At 43.1% G+C, this 24,623-nt stretch overlaps 1 protein-coding gene across 6 annotated transcripts in view; it reads right to left on the bottom strand.

Annotated features, from left to right (window-relative positions):
- FAT3 (FAT atypical cadherin 3) overlaps nucleotides 1-24,623 on the bottom strand; it is a 671,890-nt gene that overhangs the window by 78,653 nt on the left and 568,614 nt on the right. For all 6 annotated transcript variants that reach the window (XM_056561437.1, XM_056561434.1, XM_056561436.1 and 3 more), the window contains 6 exons: nucleotides 20,895-21,284; nucleotides 20,125-20,339; nucleotides 18,274-18,411; nucleotides 13,137-13,280; nucleotides 8,055-8,252; nucleotides 4,729-5,527 (listed from right to left, as the gene is read on the bottom strand). In XM_056561437.1, coding sequence (XP_056417412.1) covers nucleotides 4,729-5,527; nucleotides 8,055-8,252; nucleotides 13,137-13,280; nucleotides 18,274-18,411; nucleotides 20,125-20,339; nucleotides 20,895-21,284 — 1,884 coding nt within the window. The remainder of the gene's footprint in view (nucleotides 1-4,728; nucleotides 5,528-8,054; nucleotides 8,253-13,136; nucleotides 13,281-18,273; nucleotides 18,412-20,124; nucleotides 20,340-20,894; nucleotides 21,285-24,623) is intronic.

The raw sequence follows: 24,623 nt of genomic DNA, 5'->3' as shown, positions 1-24,623 counted from the left end.
AAAAGTCTTAGGCATCACATTCGGCCAAGATGATTATCCCACCAAAAACTGGGATGGTAAGCTCCAGGATGCCGCTCAGAAGGTGGACCAGTGGAAGGGTTGGTCTATGACCCTCAGGGAAAGGGTACACCTGATGAAATCATACCTGCTCCCCTTGTTTATCTATCTGGGCAGTGTATGTATCTTGCCAGAGGCTTACTACACTAGGATCTACAGCCTGTTTTTCCAACTGTTATGGGGGAACAGGATGAACCTAGTCAAGAGGGAGGTTACGTACCGCACGAGGAGACTAGGGGGTTTATCTATGGTAAACCCTGTGGTGTTCTTTACGAACACCTTCTTGAAAGCTAACATCGCAAACCTCTGGTCAGAGAGGGCTTCTCCGTGGGTACTCTCCTGCAGGGAATGGTTTCGGCCTTTCTTCCAGGAATGGGAGAGAGGAGGGCGAGTGAAGGACCTCCGTACACCCCATGGATATCTTCCGGCTTACGCTACCCCGACTCTGAAGGCGATACGCCGGTGGGGTCTGGGAGTGTGGGAGATCAGGACCCAGTCAAGGCAGTTCCTTGACAAACGGGTTCTGTTGACCCACTTCCAGAAGCCTCTGGCGCTCAGGGACTGCCCAGGTCGGGATCTGAGGGTGGGGTTGTATCTTTTGAACATGAAAAGGATCCCCCAGAAGTTTTGGGACTTGGCCTGGCGCTGCTTTCAGGGGAAGCTATATGTAAGGGACAACCTGAAGTGTAGGAACTCTGATGACCGGGGATGTCCCCGAGAAGAGTGCGGGGACACGCTGGAAAGCATGGACCACTTCCTGCTTCATTGTCCCTTTAATATAGGGGTTTACAACCGGGTGGGCGCTTCCATCAACTGGAGTCAACTTGCCGGCCTTACCTATCCGGAGTGGGCTTATGGGGCATTCAGGTCCCTGGGTGGCCGAGACCGGGGCACTTTATTCTTAGTTAGTTTAGTGGTTAGGTACTACACATGGAATGCACGGTGCTTAGTATCGACCCAACAGAAAGTCCTCTCCGAGGTGGAGGTCTGTAGGAACATCACTGGTGACCTCGGGAAGATCAGGTCTTTGGAGTATGGCAGTCTTGGTACCAGTAGGGCTTCTCTCCTATGGAGAGGTTTTTCTTTTGATGTGCCCTAGGTACTAGGCCCTTAAGGTGAAGTACCTTATTTTGGCCAGGGATAGTGTATATATCTTAGGGTGAGTATAGGGTCAGTTTCATGAAGGGATAGTGATAGGGTTAGAGGTTGATAGGGAGAGGAATTTAAATTTAATTTTATCAGGATTGCCATCCTTCTTCCTGGTGGGGGGCTATGCATGTCACCTTAGCCTTTTGTTTTGTTTTCTATGGATGGATTGTAAAGGGCTTGCAGGCAACCAAACTTGGGCCTTGTGGTTTTGGTGTATTGTACTGTTAATATTGCTTTGTTGTAGACTATGTATATATTGTTTTGTATATATTGTTCTGTTTACATTAGGTGGGTAGGGGTGTATTTTAGGTTGGGTGGGGTTTCTTTTTTTGGGGGGGGGTGGTGGTGGTGTGTACCCAGGACTGGACTGTTGCAGTGGGTACTATTTTGGGGGTCTGGTATGGGTCAGTTGTGGACAAAAACTGTGACCTATGGACTCTGACCCATGTCCAGAGGGGGTGGTGGGATAGTTTAGTATAGGTTGTTTTTCTGTGTTATAAATGTATTTTTTTTTTTTTTTTGGTATGTATATTCTGTATGGTTTTATGTATAGTGGGAATTTTTTTGTATTTTTATTTACATTTTTTATTTTTTTTATTTTATTTTTATTATTATTTATATAATGTCATAATTATTTTGAGAGAAAGGCAGTCGGACCAGTTTTCAGTTACTATAGTATTATATTATTTTTGTTAAGGCAGCTAGCCATATTTTTGTTTTTAGGGGGGGGGGGGGGGGAGTGTGGTTATGTTTCCTAGTTTGGATATTTTTAGTTTTTGATCCAAGCGAGGAAAACTTTATTTATGTTCATTAGGTATGTGTGTGTGTGTGTGTGTGTTGGACTATAGTAGGTAATGATTTATTTATTCATTTATTTTTGGTTTATCTGGGCTGGCCGGTTAGGAAGGTTTAAGTTGTTATTTTGAGACGGATAGTTTGTTTTTATGTTCAGTTTTGTTAATTTTGTTACAGTGAAATGAACTTGTTTTGTGTTTTGTACTTTTATAATAAAAAAGAGTGTCAGCAGAGAGCACTGTGGTCAGACAGAAAGGAAATTCAAAAAGAAAAGAACTTCCTCTGGAGCATACAGCAGCTGATAAGTATTGGAAGGATTAAGATTTTCATATAGAAGTCATTTACAAATCTGTTTAACTTTCTGGCACCCCTTTAACTTCATCTCTGCCACTTTAAGCTTCAACATTTCCCACTATGCTTTCCAGCCATAGCAACTACTTCAAAACATATGAAATAAATCTCCCCGTTCCATTCTGATTTTAGTATCGTATTTTGTATTATTCCTTTATATATATATATATATATATATATATATATATATATATATATATATAAGGCAAAAAGGAAATGAACAGGAAACGTTTCATCTAGTCTATAAAAACCATTAGGATTCCATGAATGACCCGGTGAAGGTCGGAGGAAACGCCACCAATCCGTGCAGGGATTTTAACAATTAAGTATGTGTCATAATAATATGACAGGAACAGAAAAAAAAATCTTCAGAGATCCAAAACACAACTCTCCCGAACATCGATGAATAGGAAAAGCTTCAGTCTTTCAATTTGCATTCACAAAAAAAGCCATTGTTTCCGATAAGTGTTATAAATACCAGGTTGGTGGCACCGGCCCCTCCATTCAGGCTCACGCAATGTTTAATTTGTTTTCGATAGTAGAATCTATGTTTGGAATCTGGACCGTACGGGAGGGGATCATGCGTATTCCCCGCCTCGTGAGCTTGATGGATGACGAAACAATAGCCCCAGCTGTTCCTCTGCTATTACTTTTCTTTGGTTAGACCTATGACTCTCTAGCAATCTGTAATTACACCGAGACAGCTACCGCCGATTTACTGCGATTATCTAAAAATATCGACCCCTGCAATCATGTGGAGCAGAGCTGAGGGATAACTAACACTTTACGTTCTTAGTTTTCTGCATATCTAAGTGTTTTTGGCCGGGCACGACGATATCACATGAAGTTCCACTTTAGGCACCCTCTGTTTCCCTACCAAAAATACAACTGCAAAACAAAACCACATCTTTTCCCCAATCTCTTACAGTTGTATACAGATTGGGTCGTGTTTCACTGTAGGGCGCTTTGTCAGGGGGCATGAAGGGACCTCCTGATGAAGCATCTAACAGCGAAACATGCGTTGGGGTATGCATGCATGGTCTGGCCTCCACATGGTTTACATTTGTTTATCTGCCTATTTTTCCAAAAAGTGTTTTTGTCTTTTCTTGTGCTCTCATGTCATATTATTTTATTTTATCGCATGTTTGTCATTCTTTTACTTTTTCATGTTAATAAAGATTATTGCATTTTACGTCCGGCCCCCCACTATGCCCATAAACAGAGAGGTGTCAACCCCCGCATGAAGCGGTGGCCAACTTGCCCCCTCTCTGCATCTCTGTGGGAGAGCCAGAGATACAGTGTTTGTGTATCTCCAGCTGTCTCATAGAGATACATGGAGGCGGCGTGTCGACCACTGCTTCGTGCGGAAGTCTACTGCCTAAATTATGAGTCATTAGGCACGTTTCCGGTGCTTTCTCTCCGATAGAATTAATTCATAGATCTCTCGTGACACCCAAACAGGTGAGATCTGTCAATAAAGGTTGATGAGGTAGGAAAAGCCACCGGGGAACACCACATTGATTTGTGGTTAGGCAGCATGATCAGAAGGCCTCCATACAGACTAGAAAGTTGGCCAATGCCACCAAAATTGGCGGGTTTGGCTGACCTTTCTTAATGCGTATTGGGGTCTTAAAGGGGTACTCCACCCCTAGAAATCTTATCCCCTATCCAAAGGATAGGGATAAGATGTCTGATCATGGAGGTCCCGCCAATGGGCCCACCGCGATCTCCCTGCTGCACCCAGCATTTGTTTAGAGAATTGGGTGCAGTGCCGGAGGCTCATGACATCACGGCTGTGCTCCTCTTGTTACATCATGACCCTCCCCCTAAATGCAAGCCGTCACGCTCCCTCCCATAGACTTGCATTGAGGGCGTGGCCATGACGTCACAAGCGGGGGAATGGCCGTGACGTCACGAGCCTCCGCCCCGCATCACCAGTCATCCGGCACAGAGCGTAGTTTGCTCCTTTCACCGGATGTCTAGGGAGCCGCAGCCAAGATCGCGGGGGTCCCCAGTGGCGGGACCCCTGCAATCAGACATCGTATCCCCTATCTTTTGGATAGGGGATACGATGTCTGGGAGTGGAGTATCCCTTTAAAGGGAACCTGTCATTGCTTTTACACTGCCTGAACCGCAAATCATTGGGGCGAACCCTGATGGTTTCTCTCCTCCAGCTTTAATTCATAGATCTCTCCAATACCAAACAGGTGGGTTCTGTCAATAAAGGTTGATGGGGCAGGAAAAAGCTACCGGGAACCACAGCATTGACTAGTGTTAAGGCAGGATGGAAATGATGGCAGCTTCCTTGGATGTACAAAAGCTATCACAATACACATACAAAGTATAAACCATGTAACCATCCACAGATTGACTCACCATTGCATATACAGCGCACGTTCCTGTAAAACCGGGGACATACGAAGCTGATCCTGGCTGTGCTGTAGGTCATGAGTGAGTGGGAATCTATAGACAACGTCTGCTCGCAATGTTGCTCCTGACAATCCAAACCCGAACAATTCTTTTCCAAGATTGTTGATATCCGAATCACATTTTCCAAATGTCGTCTTGCATTTGCGAGCTTCTGAATCAAGTACGCCGGTTTATAGAAACCTCCACTTTGCATTTGTACAGCAAACAGCATGTCGAGTTGGTTGGTGCCCGCTACCGGCTGAATGCTGATGATATACAGGCTGTCTTCTTTCTGCGTGAGGACCGCGTTCCGGAGGGTACGTCGAAAGCCATGCAAATGAAGCCCAACAAAATCTTCAGGAGAGATATTCTCAAAACGTATCGTGACCGCGTTATATAACATATCCTGAATCAGCTGCTCAACGTGAACAGAGACGTCAACCGATACCTGATAGCGGCCATCACTGACAGAGACATTCAGATTGTATTTACCCCCATCAAGACCTCCGAGGGCAATAACCTTTCCATCGTGATTGTTTACTTTGAACAAACTTTTCTGCTCTGACTTTAGAGCATAGGAGAGGACATCATAGACATCCTGATCGGTGGCGTGGATCTTGCCAATTACTCCTCCTGGGAAATCATCTTCCATGGTGACAATGTATATCTCCAGAGGGATGGCTGACGGTTTGTGGACACTCTCTTCAATCACTCTCACATGGACGTAGGTTTGAGAGGCCAGTGGGGGTTTACCTGAGTCTTTCACCTGTTTAGAAGAAACAAAAATAAATTGTCTTTTTCAACAACTGTGGACCATAAGGAGAACTGCTCAGAATATGGACAGGACCTCTCTCCTCTAGAGTGTAAGCTCTTATGTACAGGGACCTCTCTCCTGTAGAGTGTAAGCTCTTATGTACAGGGACCTCTCTCCTCTAGAGCATAAGCTCTTATGTACAGGGTCCTCTCTCCTGTAGAGTGTAAGCTCTTATGTACAGGGTCCTCTCTCCCGTAGAGTGTAAGCTCTTATGGGAAGGGTCCTCCCTCCTGTAGAGTACAATCTATTATGGGCAGGGACCTCTCTCCTGTAGAGCATAAGCTCTTATGTACAGGGTCCTCTCTCCTGTAGAGCGTTAGCTCTTATGGGCAGGGTCATCTCTTCTGTAGAGTGTAAGCTCTTATGGACAGGGTCCTCTCTCCTGTAGAGTGTAATCTCTTATGGACAGGGTCCTCTCTCCTGTAGAGTGTAATCTCTTATGGACAGGGTCCTCTCTCCTGTAGAGTGTAATCTCTTATGTACAGGGTCCTCTCTACTGTAGAGTATAAGCTCTTATGTACAGGGTCCTCTCTACTGTAGAGTATAAGCTCTTATGGACAGGGACATCTCTCCTGTAGAGTGTAATCTCTTATGTACAGGGACCTCTCTCCTGTAGAGTGTGATCTCTTATGGACAGGGTCCTCTCTTCTGTAGAGTGTAAGCTCTTATGTACAGGGTCCTCTCTTCTGTAGAGTGTAAGCTCTTTTGTACAGGGTCCTCTCTCCTTTAGAGTGTAAGCTCTTATGTACAGGGATGCCTCTCCTGTAGAGTCTAAGCTCTTATGGGCAGGGTCCTCTCTCCTGTAGAGTGTAATCTATTATGGGCAGGGACCTCTCTCCTGTAGAGTATAAGCTCTTATGTACAGGGACCTCTCTCCTGTAGAGTGTAAGCTCTTATGGAAAGGGTCCTCTCTCCTGTAGAGTGTAAGCTCTTATGGGCAGGGTCCTCTCTCCTGTAGAGCGTTAGCTCTTATGGGCAGGGTCATCTCTTCTGTAGAGTGTAAGCTCTTATGGACAGGGTCCTCTCTCCTGTAGAGTATAGGCTCTTATGGACAGGGTCCTCTCTCCTGTAGACTATAAGCTCTTATGGGCGGGGTCATCTCTCCTGTAGAGTATAAGCTCTTATGGGCAGGGTCATCTATCCTGTAGAGTGTAATCTCTTATGGACAGGGTCCTCTCTCCTGTAGAGTGTAAGCTCTTATGGGCAGAGTCCTCTCTCCTGTAGACTATAAGCTCTTATGGGCAGGGACCCTTCTCCTGTAGAGTGCAAGCTCTTATGTACAGGGTCCTCTCTCCCGTAGAGTGTAAGCTCTTATGGGAAGGGTCCTCCCTCCTGTAGAGTACAATCTATTATGGGCAGGGACCTCTCTCCTGTAGAGCATAAGCTCTTATGTACAGGGTCCTCTCTCCTGTAGAGCGTTAGCTCTTATGGGCAGGGTCATCTCTTCTGTAGAGTGTAAGCTCTTATGGACAGGGTCCTCTCTCCTGTAGAGTGTAATCTCTTATGGACAGGGTCCTCTCTCCTGTAGAGTGTAATCTCTTATGGACAGGGTCCTCTCTCCTGTAGAGTGTAATCTCTTATGTACAGGGTCCTCTCTACTGTAGAGTATAAGCTCTTATGTACAGGGTCCTCTCTACTGTAGAGTATAAGCTCTTATGGACAGGGACATCTCTCCTGTAGAGTGTAATCTCTTATGTACAGGGACCTCTCTCCTGTAGAGTGTGATCTCTTATGGACAGGGTCCTCTCTTCTGTAGAGTGTAAGCTCTTATGTACAGGGTCCTCTCTTCTGTAGAGTGTAAGCTCTTTTGTACAGGGTCCTCTCTCCTTTAGAGTGTAAGCTCTTATGTACAGGGATGCCTCTCCTGTAGAGTCTAAGCTCTTATGGGCAGGGTCCTCTCTCCTGTAGAGTGTAATCTATTATGGGCAGGGACCTCTCTCCTGTAGAGTATAAGCTCTTATGTACAGGGACCTCTCTCCTGTAGAGTGTAAGCTCTTATGGAAAGGGTCCTCTCTCCTGTAGAGTGTAAGCTCTTATGGGCAGGGTCCTCTCTCCTGTAGAGCGTTAGCTCTTATGGGCAGGGTCATCTCTTCTGTAGAGTGTAAGCTCTTATGGACAGGGTCCTCTCTCCTGTAGAGTATAGGCTCTTATGGACAGGGTCCTCTCTCCTGTAGACTATAAGCTCTTATGGGCGGGGTCATCTCTCCTGTAGAGTATAAGCTCTTATGGGCAGGGTCATCTATCCTGTAGAGTGTAATCTCTTATGGACAGGGTCCTCTCTCCTGTAGAGTGTAAGCTCTTATGGGCAGAGTCCTCTCTCCTGTAGACTATAAGCTCTTATGGGCAGGGACCCTTCTCCTGTAGAGTGCAAGCTCTTATGTACAGGGTCCTCTCTCCTGTAGATTGTAAGCTGTTATGGGCAGGGTCCTCTCTGCTGTAGAAAATATTTAGTATACCCCAACAATAGACCTGGACATACCTGTATGTTGAGGAGATGCTCATTTGCAATCATGTGTTGAAAAACCACAGCAGAGCGTAGGACTCCAGACTGGTCCAGTAAAAACTTGCCACCTTCATTTCCACTTAATATGGTGAATGTGAACGGCGGTCCATTGTGGTAGGAGTCTTTGTCGGTGACTACTAGCTGGAGAATACTTGTGCCGGTCGGTTTGTTCTCCTGTAAGCGAAAGTCAACAATTAAAAAAGAAGGAGACATAGTAACTTTACCTAAAACCAAGGTTTCCGGTCAAATTTCAAAAACTGTGCTACCTTAAAGGGGTACTCCCGTGGAATTTTTTTTTTTAAATCAACAGGTGCCAGAAAATTAAACAGATCTGTAAATTACTTCTATTAAAAAATCTTAATCCTTCCAGTACTTTTTAGGGGCTGTATACTACAGAGGAAATGCTTTTCTTTTTGGATTTCTCTGATGTCACGACCACAGTGCTCTCTGCTGACCTCTGCTGTCCATTTTTGGAACTGTCCAGAGCAGGAGAAAATCCCCATAGCAAACATATGCTGCTCTGGACAGTTCCTAAAATGGACAGCAGAGGTCAGCAGAGAGCACTGTGGTCATGACATCAGAGCAATCCATAAAGAAAACCATTTCCTTTGTAGTATACAGCCCATTAAATGTATTGGAAGGATTAAGATTTTTTTTAATAGAAGTAATTTACAAATCTGTTTAACTTTCTGGCACCAGTTTATTTAAAAAAAAAAAAAAAAGTTTTCCACGGGAGTACCCCTTTAAGTCCACCAAAATGTTCTTATGATAGTTTTTGAACTATTATGCCCATGAACTGGGTATATCTATCTCTTGACCTGCACCGGTGGCATTGCTGAAGTAAAGGCTCTTCAAGAATTTCCAGTCACTATGGGTATCCGTCTAAACCAGTGGTCTCCAAACGGTGGCCCTCCAGATGTTGCAAAACTACAACTCCCAGCACGCCTGGACAGCCGTTGGCTGTCCAGGCGTGTTGGAAGTTGTAGTTTTGCTACATCTGTAGGACCACAGTTTGGAGACCACCCGTCTAGAACAATACAGTTTTTGATACGGGAAGGTTATACAGGTGTAGCCGTTTCCATCACAAATATAGGTTTCCATCAATATAGCAAATACTTGGCATTGGTCATCACTCCAGTAACAGGAGCCATTTTCACCCCATCACCGATGTCCCAATGGATTCACACAGGACCCCCTCACCAAGGATTCACAGAAATTGGACTTGACTGACTTGCCTTATCTTTTAGGGGGAAAAAAACACAAAACCTTTTAAAGAAGTACTCTGGTGCAGAGTATTCCTGCTCCGTTCTGCCCGGGCTGCAAAAAAAAATGAAAATAAACCATCACTCACCTACCTGGGTTCCCGCGGAGCGCCACTACAGCTTATCGGTCCTCCGGTCCATCTTCTTCATACTTCCGTGTGGAACGAAGCGTCACCTGGCGCTCAGCCTATCGTCGGCCGAGGCAGAACATCGCGGCGGCCGGCGATAGGTTGAGCGCCATGTGACGCTTCGTTCACACGGAAGTATGAAGAAGATGGACTGGAGGACCGATCAGCTGTAGTGGCGCTCCGCGGCAACCCAGGAAGGTGAAAGATGGTTTATTTTCTTCTTTTTTTTTGCAGAACGGAGCAGGAATACTCTGCACCAGAGTACTCCTTTAAGTAGCTTTTAAAGGTTTACTCCAGAGGGGGTTAAAAAAAAAAAAAAATATATATATATATATATATATATATATATATATATATATATATACTTTTTTTTTTTTCAAATCAACTGATGCCAAAAAGTTCTACAGATTTGTAAATTACTTCTATATAAAAATCTCAATCCTTCCAGCACTTATCAGCTGCTGAATGCTCCAGAGGTAGTTGTGTATTTCTTTCCATCCTGACCACAGTGCTCTCTGCAGACACCTCTGTCCATGTAAGGAACTGTCCAGACCAGTACCAAATCTGCATAGCAAACCTATTCTGCTCTGGACAGTTCCTGACATGGACAGAGGTGTCTGCAGAGAGCACTGTGGTCAGACTGGAAAGAACTACACAACTTCCTCTGCAGCATACAGCAGCTGATAAGTACTGGAAGGATTACAATTTATATAGAAGTAATTTATAAATCTGTACAACTTTCTGGCACCAGTTGATTTTAAAAATTGCATTTGTTGATTTTAGAAATGTTTATGTTATTTTTTTTCCCTCTGGAGTACTCCTTTAATGCTACAAAGTGAAAGGGATAAAACAACAAAATTGGCCATAGCGTCCACATTGCTTTTAGAAGAGGATACTTCCATACATTTCTGTTGAATTTGTGTAATCGGAGGCATACAGGAGTGCAGTAAGGCTTCAAGCACCTCTACATAAGTCCTATTATGGCCTAGTACAATTCGTAATATAGACATGTACATGAACCCTAAGGCTGGGTTCACACTGCAGAATTTCTGGGCAGAATTTCTGCCGGAGATTGAGCCGGTGGCGCTAGGACCGAGCAGACTGCATTGCTGCCCCTATAGACTGCAATGCATTTCTGGGTGGATTTTTTGGGAGATCTGCTCAGAAATGCATTGCCATCTATGGGGACGGCAAAGTAGTCCACACGGTCCTAGTGCTGCCAACTCGATCTCCGGCAGAAATTCTGCCCAGAAGTTCCACAGTCTGAAACTAGCCTAAGGGTCTATTTACACAGCAGAATTTCCGCTTGCGGAATTCTGCCTCAAATTAAAGCCCATAGACTTCTATGGGATTCCGCACTCCCATGCACACTTCTCAATTTCCGCTTGTGGAATTCCGCCAGCGGAAATTCAGAAGTGTGAATGGGAGTGCGGAATCTCATAGAAGTCTATGGGCTTTAATTTGAGGTGGAATTCCGCAAGCAGACATTCTGCCGTGTGAATAGACCCTTAGGCTAGGCCACAGCTAAAATTCCGTAGCATGCACTGTGCAGCGGAATCCCATTGACAGCAATTGGACTCTGCTGTACTGAAATTTCCAAGTGGAATTTCAAAACATAATTTCGCTCGGACATTCCGTAGTGTGGACCCCGCCTATAAGTCATTCCGTATCTTATAGCTGTATTTGATAGCATCGCTGAGATAGGTCCTGATGGTGGCTTTGACTGCCAAAACACATCTCCTCCTGTGAGCCTACATGTACATCTATGAGATGACCACACGGAATTACAATGAGCTCCTTATGTTCACATATTCAGATTTGAGTGTATAAATCCATTAATCAATATGGTAGTCTTTACAACATGACGTATAGCCCGGCTCCTTCATTACAGTACAGTGATAGAGTCCTCGGCACAGTGATAGAGTCCTCGGCACAGTAATAGAGTCCTCGGCTGGGGAGCCGCAGAAAGGATTCATCAAGCGCCAGTCACATTTAATCTACGGTCAAGTGATCAGAAGAAATCTCCGCTTGTTTAGAAGAACATTCCGGCCACGACCTGCATTCTACACTGCTCAAAAAAATAAAGGGAACACTAAGATAACGCATCCTAGGTCTGAATGAATGAACTGGCGGGGGCTTTACTCTATTTGGCCGGGCTCGGTTATATGACATTATCCATCCTTTATACTATATCATCGGCTTCAATCTCAATTCATGCATCTTATTTTCAACTATTAACATTAAAGGGGTACTCTGGAGGGATTTTTATTTTTTAATCAACTGGTGCCAGAAAGTTATACAAATTTGTAAATTACTTATATATATATATATATATATATATATATATATATATATATATATATATATAAATCTTAACCCTTTCAGTACTTATCAGCTGCTGTATGCTCCAGAGGAAGTTGTGTAGTTCTTTCCAATCTGACCACAGTGCTCTCTGCTGACACCTCTGTCCATGTCAGGAACTGTCCTCGGCTGGAGAGGTTTGCTATGGAGATTTGTTCCTGCTCTGGACAGTTCCTGACACGGACAGAGGTGTCAGCAGAGAGCACTGTGGTCAGACTGATTTTGGGCAGGGTTTACATAAACTTTGGCCCTTTTGTGGTCTGGTTCATAGGAATGTTCTGCCGAAAAATGTGTTCATATATTCTGGGGTTAGGAAAAGTGTCTCTTTCTTTTTTTTCTTTCCAGAAACCACTCTTCTCGCCTTAGGCTGGGGCTGGTATTGCAATATGGAGCAATGAGGCAAATATACCAGGCTACACATGTCTTACAAAAACAAAAAATATTGGTAAAATTAGACCCTGATAAACCCCCTTAATGTATAGTTGGGGCAGAACAATGGGCCAAAAATCTGTCTGAACATAGACTATAGAAGGAACAATTCCACAATCGCGGTGATGCCCTGTATTAACCCTTCAAACGCGGCGATCAAAGCTGACCGCCGCATCTGAAGCGAAAGTGACACTAACCCGCCTGCACCTGGAGGGACCTAACCTGCCTCCTCGGTGTCTGCTCCGTGCCGGGATCCCCTGCATGGCCGGCGCTCTCCATCGTCGTCATCACGTCGTCACGCACACCGCTCCGTCATCCAAAAGGAGTGGCGTGCGTAGCGATGTGATGGCGGTGACGGAGAGCGAGGATACCGGGCAGCAGAGACGTTCCAGAGTGACGGGGACACCCCGGGGACGCGGCGACAGCGATGGAGGGCGACATCCAGGGCAGCGGTGACGAGCGGTGACGGGTCCGGAGCGGCGGGGACACCTGAGTATTACCTCCTATACCAGTGGTCTTCAACCTGTGGACCTCCAGATGTTGCAAAACTACAACTCCCGGCATGCCCGGACAGCCAACGGCTGTCCAGGCATGCTGGGAGTTGTAGTTTTGCAACATCTGGAGGTCCGCTGGTTGAAGATCACTGTGACCTATACTTAACATTGTATTCTAGATTTTCCTCATTTAAAATTGGGTGCGTCTTATATGCCGGAGCGTCCTATATGGCGAAAAATACGGTACTTTTTCAGATGCCGTAAAATTGGATTATTTTATTTTAAATCTGCATGAAATAAAACAACAACAAGAACAACAATTCTAATGATACAAACAACCCAACAATTATGAATAAGATTACAATAAACAATATGATCATTTACCTGTATGACGGCGCTGTAGTTGGCAGGTGTAAACTGGGGGCTGTTATCATTGACATCTGAAATATCGATATTTACAGTCACGGTGGATGAGAGACGATGAATACCGCTATCTATGGCTTGTATCAACAGCGAGTAACCAGACACCTAAAAAAATAAAATAAAAAATAAAGGAAAAGTAATTATACATTTTTCATGGGAATGGAATGTTGGCAGCAAGAGAAGAAGAGTGAGCTGATATTGTGGAGGGCAGTGACCTTATCTATTCTTTTGGTCACATATGTAAACTATATATACAGTGCATTCAGAAAATCTTCAGACTCTCACTTTAAAAAAAAAATTTCTTATGTTGCCGCCTTGTACTAAAATAAAATAAACAAATTCAAGTCCCCGCCACCCCCCATCATCATTCTCCACACAACACCCCATTATGACAAAGTGAAAACAGAATGTTTAAAATCTTTACTAATTCATTAAAAAGGAGGAACTAAAGTCTTTCAGTGACAAAAGTATTCATACCCTTTACTCAGGACTCATTTAAAAGCCCCTTTGGCAGGGATTCCAGCCTCCAGTCTTTTTGGGGATGAGGCTAGAAGGTTTATACACCTGGATTTGGGGATTTTCTGCCATTCCATTCTGCAGATCCTCTCAAGCTCTGTCAGGTTGGATGGGGGACCGTCAGTGGAAACCATTTTTAGGCCTCTCCAGAGATGATCCATTGGGTTAAAGTCGGAACTCTTGTTGGGCCATTCAAGGGCATGTACCCTTTCCAGATTTGTTAAAGGGGTACTCCACTGGCCAGCGTGTGAAATATTTAGTTCCGAACGCTGTGCGCATGCTGCGGGGGTCGGCCGCCAAACCCCCTGCCATAGACTTGCATTGAGTGGGTGAGGCAGCCGACCCCGCAGCATGCGCACAGTGTTTGGAATTAAATGTTCCGAACGCTGGCCAGTGGAGTACCCATTTAATACAATCCTTTTTCTGTACTCTACAGGCAGTTCTTCCCGCCTCATTCACTCTGTGAATGTCCATGAGCTGCCCAGCCATAGCTCTGACTTGAACTCAATAAAACATCTCTAAAGAGACCTCAAATTGGCTTGTACCAATGGTCACCAGCCAACCTGACAGAGCTTGAGAGGATCTACAGAGTAGAATGACAGAAAATCCCCAAATCTAGGTGTGTAAATGTTGTGGCCTCATCCCCAAAAAGACTGGAGGCTGGAATCACTGGCAAAGGGGCTTCACCTAAGAACAGTGGTCCCTCAAGTTACAATATAAATTGGTGCCAGGATGACCATTGTATGCTTACAGGGGTACTCCTCTGGAAAACATTTTGTTTTTTAAAACATTACCAATTTGTAAATTACTTCTATTTAAAACTCTCAGTCCTTCCAGTACTTATCAGCTGCTATATGCTCCACAGGAAGTTATTTTCTTTTTAAATTTCCTTTCTGTCTGACCACAGTGCTCTCTGCTGACATCTCTGTCCATTTAAGGAACTGTCTGGAGAGGGATAGGTTTGCTATGGGGATTTGCTCCTACTCTGGACAGTTCCTGACATAGACAGAGGGGTCAACAGAGAGCACTGTGGTCAGGCAGAAAATAAATTCAAAAAGAAAAGAACTTCCTGTGGAATATACAGCAACTGATAAGTACTGGAAGGATTAAGATTTTTAAATAGACGTAATTTACAAATCTGTTTAAATTTCTGGCACCATTTTATTTAAAAAAAAAAAAAAAAAAAAGTACCCCTTTAAACCATTCTATGTTGAGACAATAACTCTATAAAATCCTGGTTCTGCAGCCCAAAAATGTCATTGCAAAATAGGAAAAAATGAGGATTGAAGTAAAATAAGTAAATAAATAATACAGATAAAACAAATCCTTACATATAAAAGTAATAAAGATCTGCTGGGAGCTGTAATCACTGTCTATGTAGAGGACAGGAGCTTCTTCGGGGTCCTGTACAGTACACAGTGTCCTAAAAAAGTAATGGGGCTGCCCTCACCTGTGTCCAAAGGAGCAGCTAACCCTGGTACAGGTAAAGAGTACAGAACATGTAATACCTCCCTGTACTGTAGGGGGCGCTACCAGACACCAGTCAGTGCATACGCTTCAGTAATACAGATAAAGAGTAGTACAGAACATGTAATACCTCCCTGTACTGTAGGGGGCGCTACCAGACACCAGTCAGTGCATACACTTCAGTAATACAGGGGTTTTACCAGTGAAATGCCCATTCTGATTGGTCGGTTCTTTCCGCAAATTGACACGTTTCACAGATCTGGACTGTCTGTAGCACTTTATGGTCCAGAAAAGACCGAAAATATTGTAACCTGAGGCCATTGTAAGTTGAGGGATCACTGTCCTGAGTAAAGGGTCTGAATACTTTCCGAATATCGAACTGTATATGGCCCATATTAGTTACAAGCCTAGCTATAGAGTTTCTATAGGGCCCAGGAGCTTCTAGTCACATGAGGGGAGATTTATCAAACCTGTACAGAGGAAAAGGGCTGCAGTTGCCCATAGCAACCAATCAGATAGCTGCTTTCGTTTTTAAAAAAAGAAAATGAAAGAAGCCATCTGATTGGTTGCTATGGGCAACTGCTCCACTTTTCCTCCTCACAGGTTTTCACAAATCTCCCCTTACGCTTCTTATAGGTATATTAAATAGCTGTAGAATATTGAATATTATCATCGTTGCCGCGTTTCTATATAAAGCTGAATATACCTTTTGTAGTACAAAAACGTAGCGAAAGTTCAATAGCTCGGAGCGACAGCACTAGGTACAGGTTGGGAAGTAGAATCTCTAGGGAACGTATGAAAATACGATGGCGCGAAGAGTCGTCCTTATCATCCTCGCACAGGGCTTCCTCCAGTGACTGCCTCATTGGAATTCTATTCTGCTCCCGAAGATTTATCATCAAGAACATTGTTTCCCAAACAGGGTGCCTCCAGCTGTTGCAAAACTACAACTCCCAGCATGCCCGGACAGCCGGAGGCTGTCCGGGCATGCTGGGAGTTGTAGTTTTGCAACAGCTGGAGGCATGCTGGTGGGAAACGCTGATCTAGATAGAATGGAAAATTCTACGTATTTTTTTTTTCTTTTAATAATTATAATTGTAAGGATAATCCGGTTCTACCATATAAATATATATTCATTCTCATTAGTGGTTTTTTTTTTATAATAATCATTTTATAATAATTTTTATAGCGAATATCAGCACTTCGCGATTTCGCGAATATTTAGAATAAAGTGCTACGTATTCGTAATGACGAATATTCGTTTTCTGGTTGTTTTTTTCACATGCAAATTTTTATGCTAGTTTTTATGCTAATTTTCGCGTTGAAAAAAAAAAAGTGAACGAGCAAATAGGCGTATTTCACAAACATATATTCCAATAATGGTCGACATATATTCGTGAAATATCACGTATTCGCATATGGCCCCTGCCGCTCGTCATTATTTCTCATATCATTTTTGCATTAAAGGAGTACTCCGAAGGAAAGAAATATGTTTTTTAAATCAACTGGTGCCAGAAAGTTATTTAAAAATCTTAATCCTTCCAGTACTTATCAGCTGCTGTATACTACAGAGGAAGTTGTTTCGTTCTTTCCAGTCTGACCACAGTGCTCTCTGCTGACATGTCAGAAGCTGTCCAGAGCGGGAGAGGTTTGCTATAGGGACAGTTGTGGTCAGACTGGAAAGAACTACACAACTTCCTCTGAAGCATCAGTTTGTCAGCTGATGGGGTCGATTTGACCTGCAAAAAAATCATCAGCAGTTGGCAGCACATTTTCGTATGTGATAGGCCAACGAATGAAGGCAGTAAAGGGTTACACGGATGATTTAGGTTGTCAAGTGGTGATCTACAAGATTGGCGCTCATTTAGTGTGCGGGGTCGAGCCATGTAATTGGGCCCTTACAATGCGACTCTCAGTTATCAGCTGATGACCACCCGTAATGGATCAAGACAAACAAAATGCACGAGGAAGAATCCGTATATGTCCCAGGAATAGAACCTTAAAGGGGTACTCTGGTGAAAAACTTTTTTTTTTAAATCAGCTGATGCCAGAAAGTTGAACAGATTTGTAAATTACTTCTATTAAAAAATCTTAATCCTTCCAGTACTTATTAGCATCTGTATACTACAGAGGAAATTATTTTCTTTTTGGATTTCTTTTCTCTCACGACCACAGTGCTCTCTGCCGACACCTCTGTCCATGTCAGGAACTGTCCAGAGCAGGAGAAAATCCCCATAGCAAACATATGCTGTTCTGGACAGTTCCTAAAATGGACAGCAGAGGTCAGCAGAGAGCACTGTGCTCGTGACAGAAAAGAAATCAAAAAAGAAAAGAATTTCCTCTGTAGTATACAGATGCTAATAAGTACTGGAAGGATTAAGATTTTTTAATAGAAGTAATTTACAAATCTGTTTACATTTCTGGCATCAGTTGACTTTAAAAAAAAGTTTTCCACTAGAGTACCCCTTTAAAGGGGTATTCCAGGAAAAACTTTTTTTTTTAATATAAACTGGCTCCAGAAAGTTAAACAGATTTGTAAATAACTTTTATCAAAAAATCTTAATCCTTCCAATAATTATCAGCTCCTAAACTTGAGTTGTTCTTTTCTGTCTGACAACAGTGCCCTCTGCTGGCATCTCTGCTTTTCTCAGGAACTGCACAGAGTAGAAGAGGTTTGCTATGGGGATTTGCTTCTACTCCGGACAGTTCCCGAGACAGGTGTCATCAGAGAGCACTTAGACAGAAAAGAGCAACTCAACTTCAGCAGCTCATAAGTACTGAAAGGATTAAGATTTTTTAATAGAAGTATTTTACAAATCTGTTTAACTTTCTGGAGTGAGTTGAGATATATATATATATATATATATATATATATATATATATATATATATATATAAACATTTTTTCTGGATAACCCCTTTAATAGTAAAAAGAAGAAAAACACAATGCACACCTACTGAAGCCCGTACAACATGGCAAGGATCTCGAATGGAGAAGTAAAAACCTTGTTTTATATTAATGCAACCCGAGCTGATCTATTGGGAGAAGTGCACCCGGTAAGGTCAGTGATTTGCCTACAACACTGTTCCTAAGACGAAACAAAATGTCACCCTACCCGCTCCCGGTCCAGTTTGTCCTTCACTTTAATCAGTCCTATGACTGGATCGATGGAGAACTGTTTATCTTGGTCACCATTAATAATAGAGAAAGTGATTTGTCCATTGGGTGGGCTGTCCACGTCTTCAGCAAAAACCTAGAGATGGAAAGTTATAGGATTATTAGTATTAATAAACAGTAATAATATAGATTTACCGCATTACCTACTTTTTAAAAAGTTGGCGGCGCTGTGGCAGACCAACAGATTTTCTATGTTTCTTTCATCAGAAATGATAAAAGAGGTCTACAACAGCTACTGTATGACTTTATAGTGGACGGATAACCAAAGAAGCGCCAAATGTAATAAGAGGCATGTATGAAGTGGTAGTCTTATGTGAGTGATATATGGCACTCTCTATCAAATTATGGTGCTCCAATAGGGTCCCAATCCTTCATTCAAAGTAGAAATAAATTCGGCACTCATGTACAATTGAGAATGTGTAGGTTTATTCCGCAAATTTAGCAATCCAACAGATTATTTAAAAGACGTTTCGATCCGTAAATGGATCTTCGTCAGATATCCTGGATTGCTGCGGAGGCTCGTGCAGGAACGGCCTATAGCCGGAATTCAGACTTATGGTGGTGCGATCTATGATCGCACCACCATAAGTCTGAATTCCCGGCTATAGGCCGTTCCTGCACGAGCCTCCGCAACAATCCAGGATATCTGATGAAGATCCATCGAAACGTCATTTAAATAATCTGTTGGATTGTTAAATTTGCGGAATAAACCTACACATTCTCAATTGTACATGAGTGCCGAATTTATTTCTACTTTAAAGGGGTATTCCAGGAAAATACTTTTTTTTTTATTTTTATTTTTTTTATATCAACGGGCTCCAGAAAGTTAAATAGATTTGTAAATGACTTCTATTAAAAAATCTTAATCCTTTCAATAATTATCAGCTGCTGAAGTTGAGTTGTCCATTTCTGTCTGGCAACAGTGCTCTCTGCTGACATCTCTGCTTGTCTCGGGAACTGCACAGAGTAGAAGAGGTTTGCTATGGGGATTTGCTTCTAAACTGGGTAGTTCCCGAGACACGTGTCATCAGAGAGCACTTAGACAGAAAAGAACAACTGAACTTCAGCAGCTCATAAGTACTGAAAGAATTAAGATTTTTTAATATAAGTAATTTACAAATCTGTTTCGCTTTCTGGAGCCAGTTGAGATATATATATATATATATATATATATATATATATATATATATTTATTTTTTTTTTTTTTTTCCTGAATAATCCATTTAAAATGGTAGTCTTGTTAAATCTTCCCAAAGATTCTTACTTAGATGATTCCCTGAACGGCAAAGCTATGGAGCAACAATGGCATGGTGGATGGGCTATTGCATAGCTCGGCAGGTTTACCATTCATGATTTTAGAAAAGCCAAGTGACAACCCCATATGGAAGCTGTCAAAGAAAACAAATTGGTTGTGATAGAATCCCAATAAATACAGAATAAGAGAAGATGTATTTGCCCGGCGTACGCTCATGCGTATGTCATAGCGGCCCCATAAATGTAATTAGGTTTTATAAACACTCTCTAGGCGCGTTTGGCCGACACTTTTCAGTACAAGAAATGATGTTTGCTTATGGGATGCGGACATGTTTACTCACTCAGTCTGTAAAAATCCTATTACATTTAAGGAGACCGTTGTAACCGGCGTGCTGATATTTATTTTATAGTGTGACCTTGGGTAGGACACGAGCCGATCATGTAAGCAGGAAATCATAAAATCCTGAGCAATAAACACTCAGCGACATAAAAGTTTTAATAGGTTCTTAAGAAAAGCTTGAACGGTGACACTTACCATAATGACAGAATCCCCGATAGAGGCGTCTTCACTGATGACAGCGCTATAAACATCCTGGCTGAACATCGGAGGATTGTCATTCACATCCGTCAGGTTGATGTTAACCGTTGCCACCGAGCTAAGAGGAGGGATGCCGCCATCTTTAGCCTCCACCACAAGGAAGAAGTTTTTGCAGCCTTCATAGTCCAGAGGATTGACGACAACAATTGCACCTAGAGTGTAAAATAAGTCAGATGTTATGCGGTATTCTAGACAGATGGCCACCACTACAAATCCCATTGGGTCGTTTATACATCTTTTCCATAGTCGTGTATGACACAAAGGCCACCAAGGGCCACACTGTTCCCTTTATGGAAAAGGATATATACACATAGTAGAGCTACAGTTAGAGGACCTCACTTAAAAAAAAAAAAAAAAATACTCTGAATATCTCAGCTTCTTAGACCATTTGGGAAAAGGGGGAAGAGAAGACAAAATATGGGGTTACCTGTAGCCACAGTTTATTTCTTAGGCTTTAAGTAGAATACCATCCCCTTTATTATTATTATTGTATCACAAAGCATTAATATTTGATAACCAATAGGTATTGAGTAAGACTGTAATGTAAGGTTACTGTAATAGTCATGTGACATCAACATTTCCCAAAGGAAGGAAAAAGTTGTCCCACAAACACAAGACTATACTGCAAACCATTCACAACTTCTTACCCATAGTACCATAGTACAGTTCAACTATGGAATCCTGGAGAAATGCCTATTGCCTTTTACCTGTCTTGGGATTGATCTTGAACTTTCCATGTTCATTTCCAGTCCTAAAGTTGTAAGTTATTTCTGCATTTGAGCCAATATCCTTGCTTGCTGCGAACACAAACATAACTTGGGTGCCGATGGCCGTGTCCTCAGGAACAGTGACCAGGTAATCTCTCCTTTCGAATACTGGTGGGTTATCATTCACATCCAAGACCGTGATAGTAACAACTGCAAATGAAGATAACGGCTGGAGGGGACTCCTGTCTGAGGCTTTTACTGTGATGTTATAGGAGGACTGAACCTCCCGGTCTAGGGCCTGCTCTAGGACAATGATGCCAGATTGCTCATCCATGGTGAAATGTCCATCTGCTGAGTCAACCAGGGAGTAGACCACTTTTCGATTTATACCTAGAATACAAAGGGAAGAAGAGGATTAAACAGTGGTCAAAAAGCATATGGTCAAAAAGATATGCAAGCATGGAAGACAAGGGAGAAGAAGGATAGGGAAAGGGAAGAGAGGGAAGAGGCAAAAGGATACCGGGATGAGAGGGGTAAAGAGGAGAAAAAGGACAGAAGAGATGGGAGAAGAGGAAATGAGGGAGAAGAGAAGAGAAGAGAAAGGAGATAAGTGGGGTAGTGATAATAATTTTATTGGCTAAGTTGAAAAGATATGGATTGCAAGCTTTCAAGAATCCATGCCCCATGCAATCCATATCTTCTCAAGTTAGCCAATAAAGGTATCATCGCTACTCTACTTATCTATATTTCTAAGGCTAACACAGTACCAACTCTCATCAAGAAAAAAAGGAGAGGATGGAAGAGAAGAAAGGGAGGAAGGAAGAAATGAAGGAAGGTAGAAGTGAAGATTAAAGAAAGGCAGAGAAATAAGGGAAGAATGGCGGGAAGAAGAGAAGGAAAAGGGTAGTAATGACTTGGGGAATGAGGAAAGAAAGAAGTGGAGAAAATGATCTGAGTGAAGGAGAAGAGGGAATGGGAAAAGTGAAAATTAGAGGAAAGCAGATACATAACAAAACAAAGATAAGGAGAGGAGGCAAAAGGAAGGAAGGAGAAGAGGGAAAAAGAAGGAAGGAGAGGAGGGAAATCAAAGTAAGGAGGGGAGGGAAAAGGAAGGAAGGAGAAGAGGGAAAATAAAGGAAGGAGAAGAGGGAAAAGGAAGGAAGGAGAAGAGGGAAAAGGAAGGAAGGAGAAGAGGGAACAGAAAGGAAGGAGAGGATGGAAAAGGAAGGAAGGAGAAGAGGGAAAAGGAAGCAAGGAGAAGAGGGAAAAGAAGGAGAGGATGGAAAAGAAGGAGAGGAGGGGAAAGGAAGGAAGGAGAAGAGGGAAAAGGAAGGAAGGAGAAGAGGGAACAGAAAGGAAGGAGAGGAGGGAAAAGGAAGGAAGGAGAAGAGGGAAAAAGAAGCAAGGAGAAGAGGGAAAAAAAGGAGAGGAGGGAAAAGGAAGGAAGGAGAGGAAAGAAAAGGAAGGAAGGAGGAGAAGGAAAAGGAAGGAAGGAAGGAGAGGAGGGAAAAGGAAGGAGAAGAAGGAAAATAAAGGAAGGAGAAGAAGGAAAAGGAAGGAAGGAGGGGAGGAAAAAGGAAGGAAGGAAGGAGGAGAGGGGAAAAGGAAGGAAGGAGAGGAGGGAAAAGGAAGAAAGGAGAGGAGGGAAAAGGAAGGAAGAAAGGAGAGGAGGGAAAAGGAAGGAAGGAAGAGGAAAAAAGAAGTGATGAGATGAAGAAGGGAGGAGAGAAGGAAAGACAGGAAGGGAAGCAGAAGAAGAGAAAAGCAGAAATAAAAAGGGGAAGGGAAGAGTGGGAGGGGGAAGAGAAGATGAGAGAAGAAAGACAATTATTAAAAAGAAGGGAAAAGACAATTTGAGAGGAAAGTAATAAGGGAAGGAAAGAAAGGAGAAGTATGGATGAGAAAAGTAAGGAAAAAAGGGAATGAGAAGAGGAAAAAGGAGATGAGGGCAGAGAGAAAGAAGGAGAGGAAGAAACGAGAAGGGAAAAAAAGGGAAGGAGAAGAGGGGAAGGGGGAAGAAGAGTTGACAGAGATAGAAGAAAAGTAATGAAGAAGATAGGAGGAAATCAGAGGAAGGAGTAGAGTAAAGGAGGGAAGAGGAAAGAAAATGGGTAAGAGAGGGGGAGAAAGTATTTGTTAAGCCTGTAAAGGCTGTATTTTTGCGAGGGGCATATAATGAGGGCGTATATAAGGGCCTCTGCACCTATAAGCTGGGCGTACATTTCCTTCTTTACTTTCTATAGGATATGCCCTCGGTCGCAGTTTACGGTACACTTTAACCTCTACGGTAGAGTCCACATCAGTCCTACAGATACGTATGCAGGATTCAGCATGAAGGTAAAGAGTAGAATAGAAGGAAGGGAAGGAAGGACAGCAGTGCAAGGGGGTTAAAGAAGAAAACAGTATGGGAAATCTAAATGAATAGTTTATTGCCACAAACCTAAGAAACAAATGTAGCAGGAAGGAATATTAATAGCAGATTTTTTCTATCACTTTTTGCCTCCGGTAGAAGAAGTGTAATAGACGATACAATAACCCTGTGGCTGGTTTATGATATCATTACGTTTAATTGCTGCAGTCGGCTTCAAGTCTCAGAGAATAACGTTCCTCTCTATGATTGTGCATTGGCCTCAGTGATCTGAGAAGAATCCCTGGAACTTACAGTCTTGTTTCCTATAACTGGCCGCCTACACACAGACAACAGGTGTGCTTTTATATCGAAATATCATGCCGCAAAGCCTGTTCGGTAATCATCCAGACATAGGTCATACAACATGGAAGCCAACTGGCCAGCTTTATCCTTCTGCCCAACAGACCCGACAGATGGTAGCACAAGGCTCCACATACTGCTTGCACACAAACACTTCATCCATTTTTTGAAAGATACAACATACAGATATAGCACAGACGTGTTTGTCAACTACGCAATGTGTAACTGCATGATCTTAAAGGGGTACTCCACTGCCCCAGCGTTCACAACATTTTGTTCCGAACACTGGGTGGGAGCTGCGGGGGTCGTGATGTCGCGACCACGCATCTCCTGACGTCACACTACGCCCCCTCAATGCAAGTCTATGGGAGACTTGCATTGGGGTGTGTGGTCATGATGACGTCATGACCCCTGCAGCCCGCACCCAGCATTCGGAACCAAATGTTATGAACTCTGGGGCAGTAGAGTACCCCTTTAAAGGGGTTGTCCTATTAGGGCACATGTATGTCATAGAGGAGTCCCCCCACTTGGGACCACCTTATATGAGCCAGGAAGAAAAGATGTTATCAAAGAGAAGCTATGGTAGACCTATTCAGTTGACGGCCATTCAATTAAATGGTGCCATGTAGTACTAGATTTTGCCTGTAGTGGCCACTGTCTATCTTACTGCTTCTTTCTCTAATGGAAACAAATGGTCACTGGGTGTAAATGGTAGTTATAAGCTAGTTGTTGGACCAGTATGGAGGAGCTCAGAGACAAAATCCAGCTAAGCACCCAGAGACAGCAGAGTATGATGAGTTGTCTAGGGAGAGAGGGAGTAGTCGGGAGCTTGTGGGGTACCATCACACTGACAATAAGAGGACTACACAACCTGCTGTCAGGAGAGAGGGAGGAGTCGGGAGCTTGTGAGGCACCACCACACTGACAATAAGAGGACTACACAACCTGCTGTCAGGAGAGAGGGAGGAGTCGGGATCTTGTGAGGCATCACCATACTGACTATAAGAGGACTACACAAC

The sequence above is a fragment of the Hyla sarda genome, chromosome 2, assembly GCF_029499605.1.
Source record: "Hyla sarda isolate aHylSar1 chromosome 2, aHylSar1.hap1, whole genome shotgun sequence".
Lineage (NCBI taxonomy): Eukaryota > Metazoa > Chordata > Amphibia > Anura > Hylidae > Hyla > Hyla sarda.
Note: the sequence above shows the minus strand (reverse complement) of the source record. Positions and strands in the feature narration are given on the sequence as shown.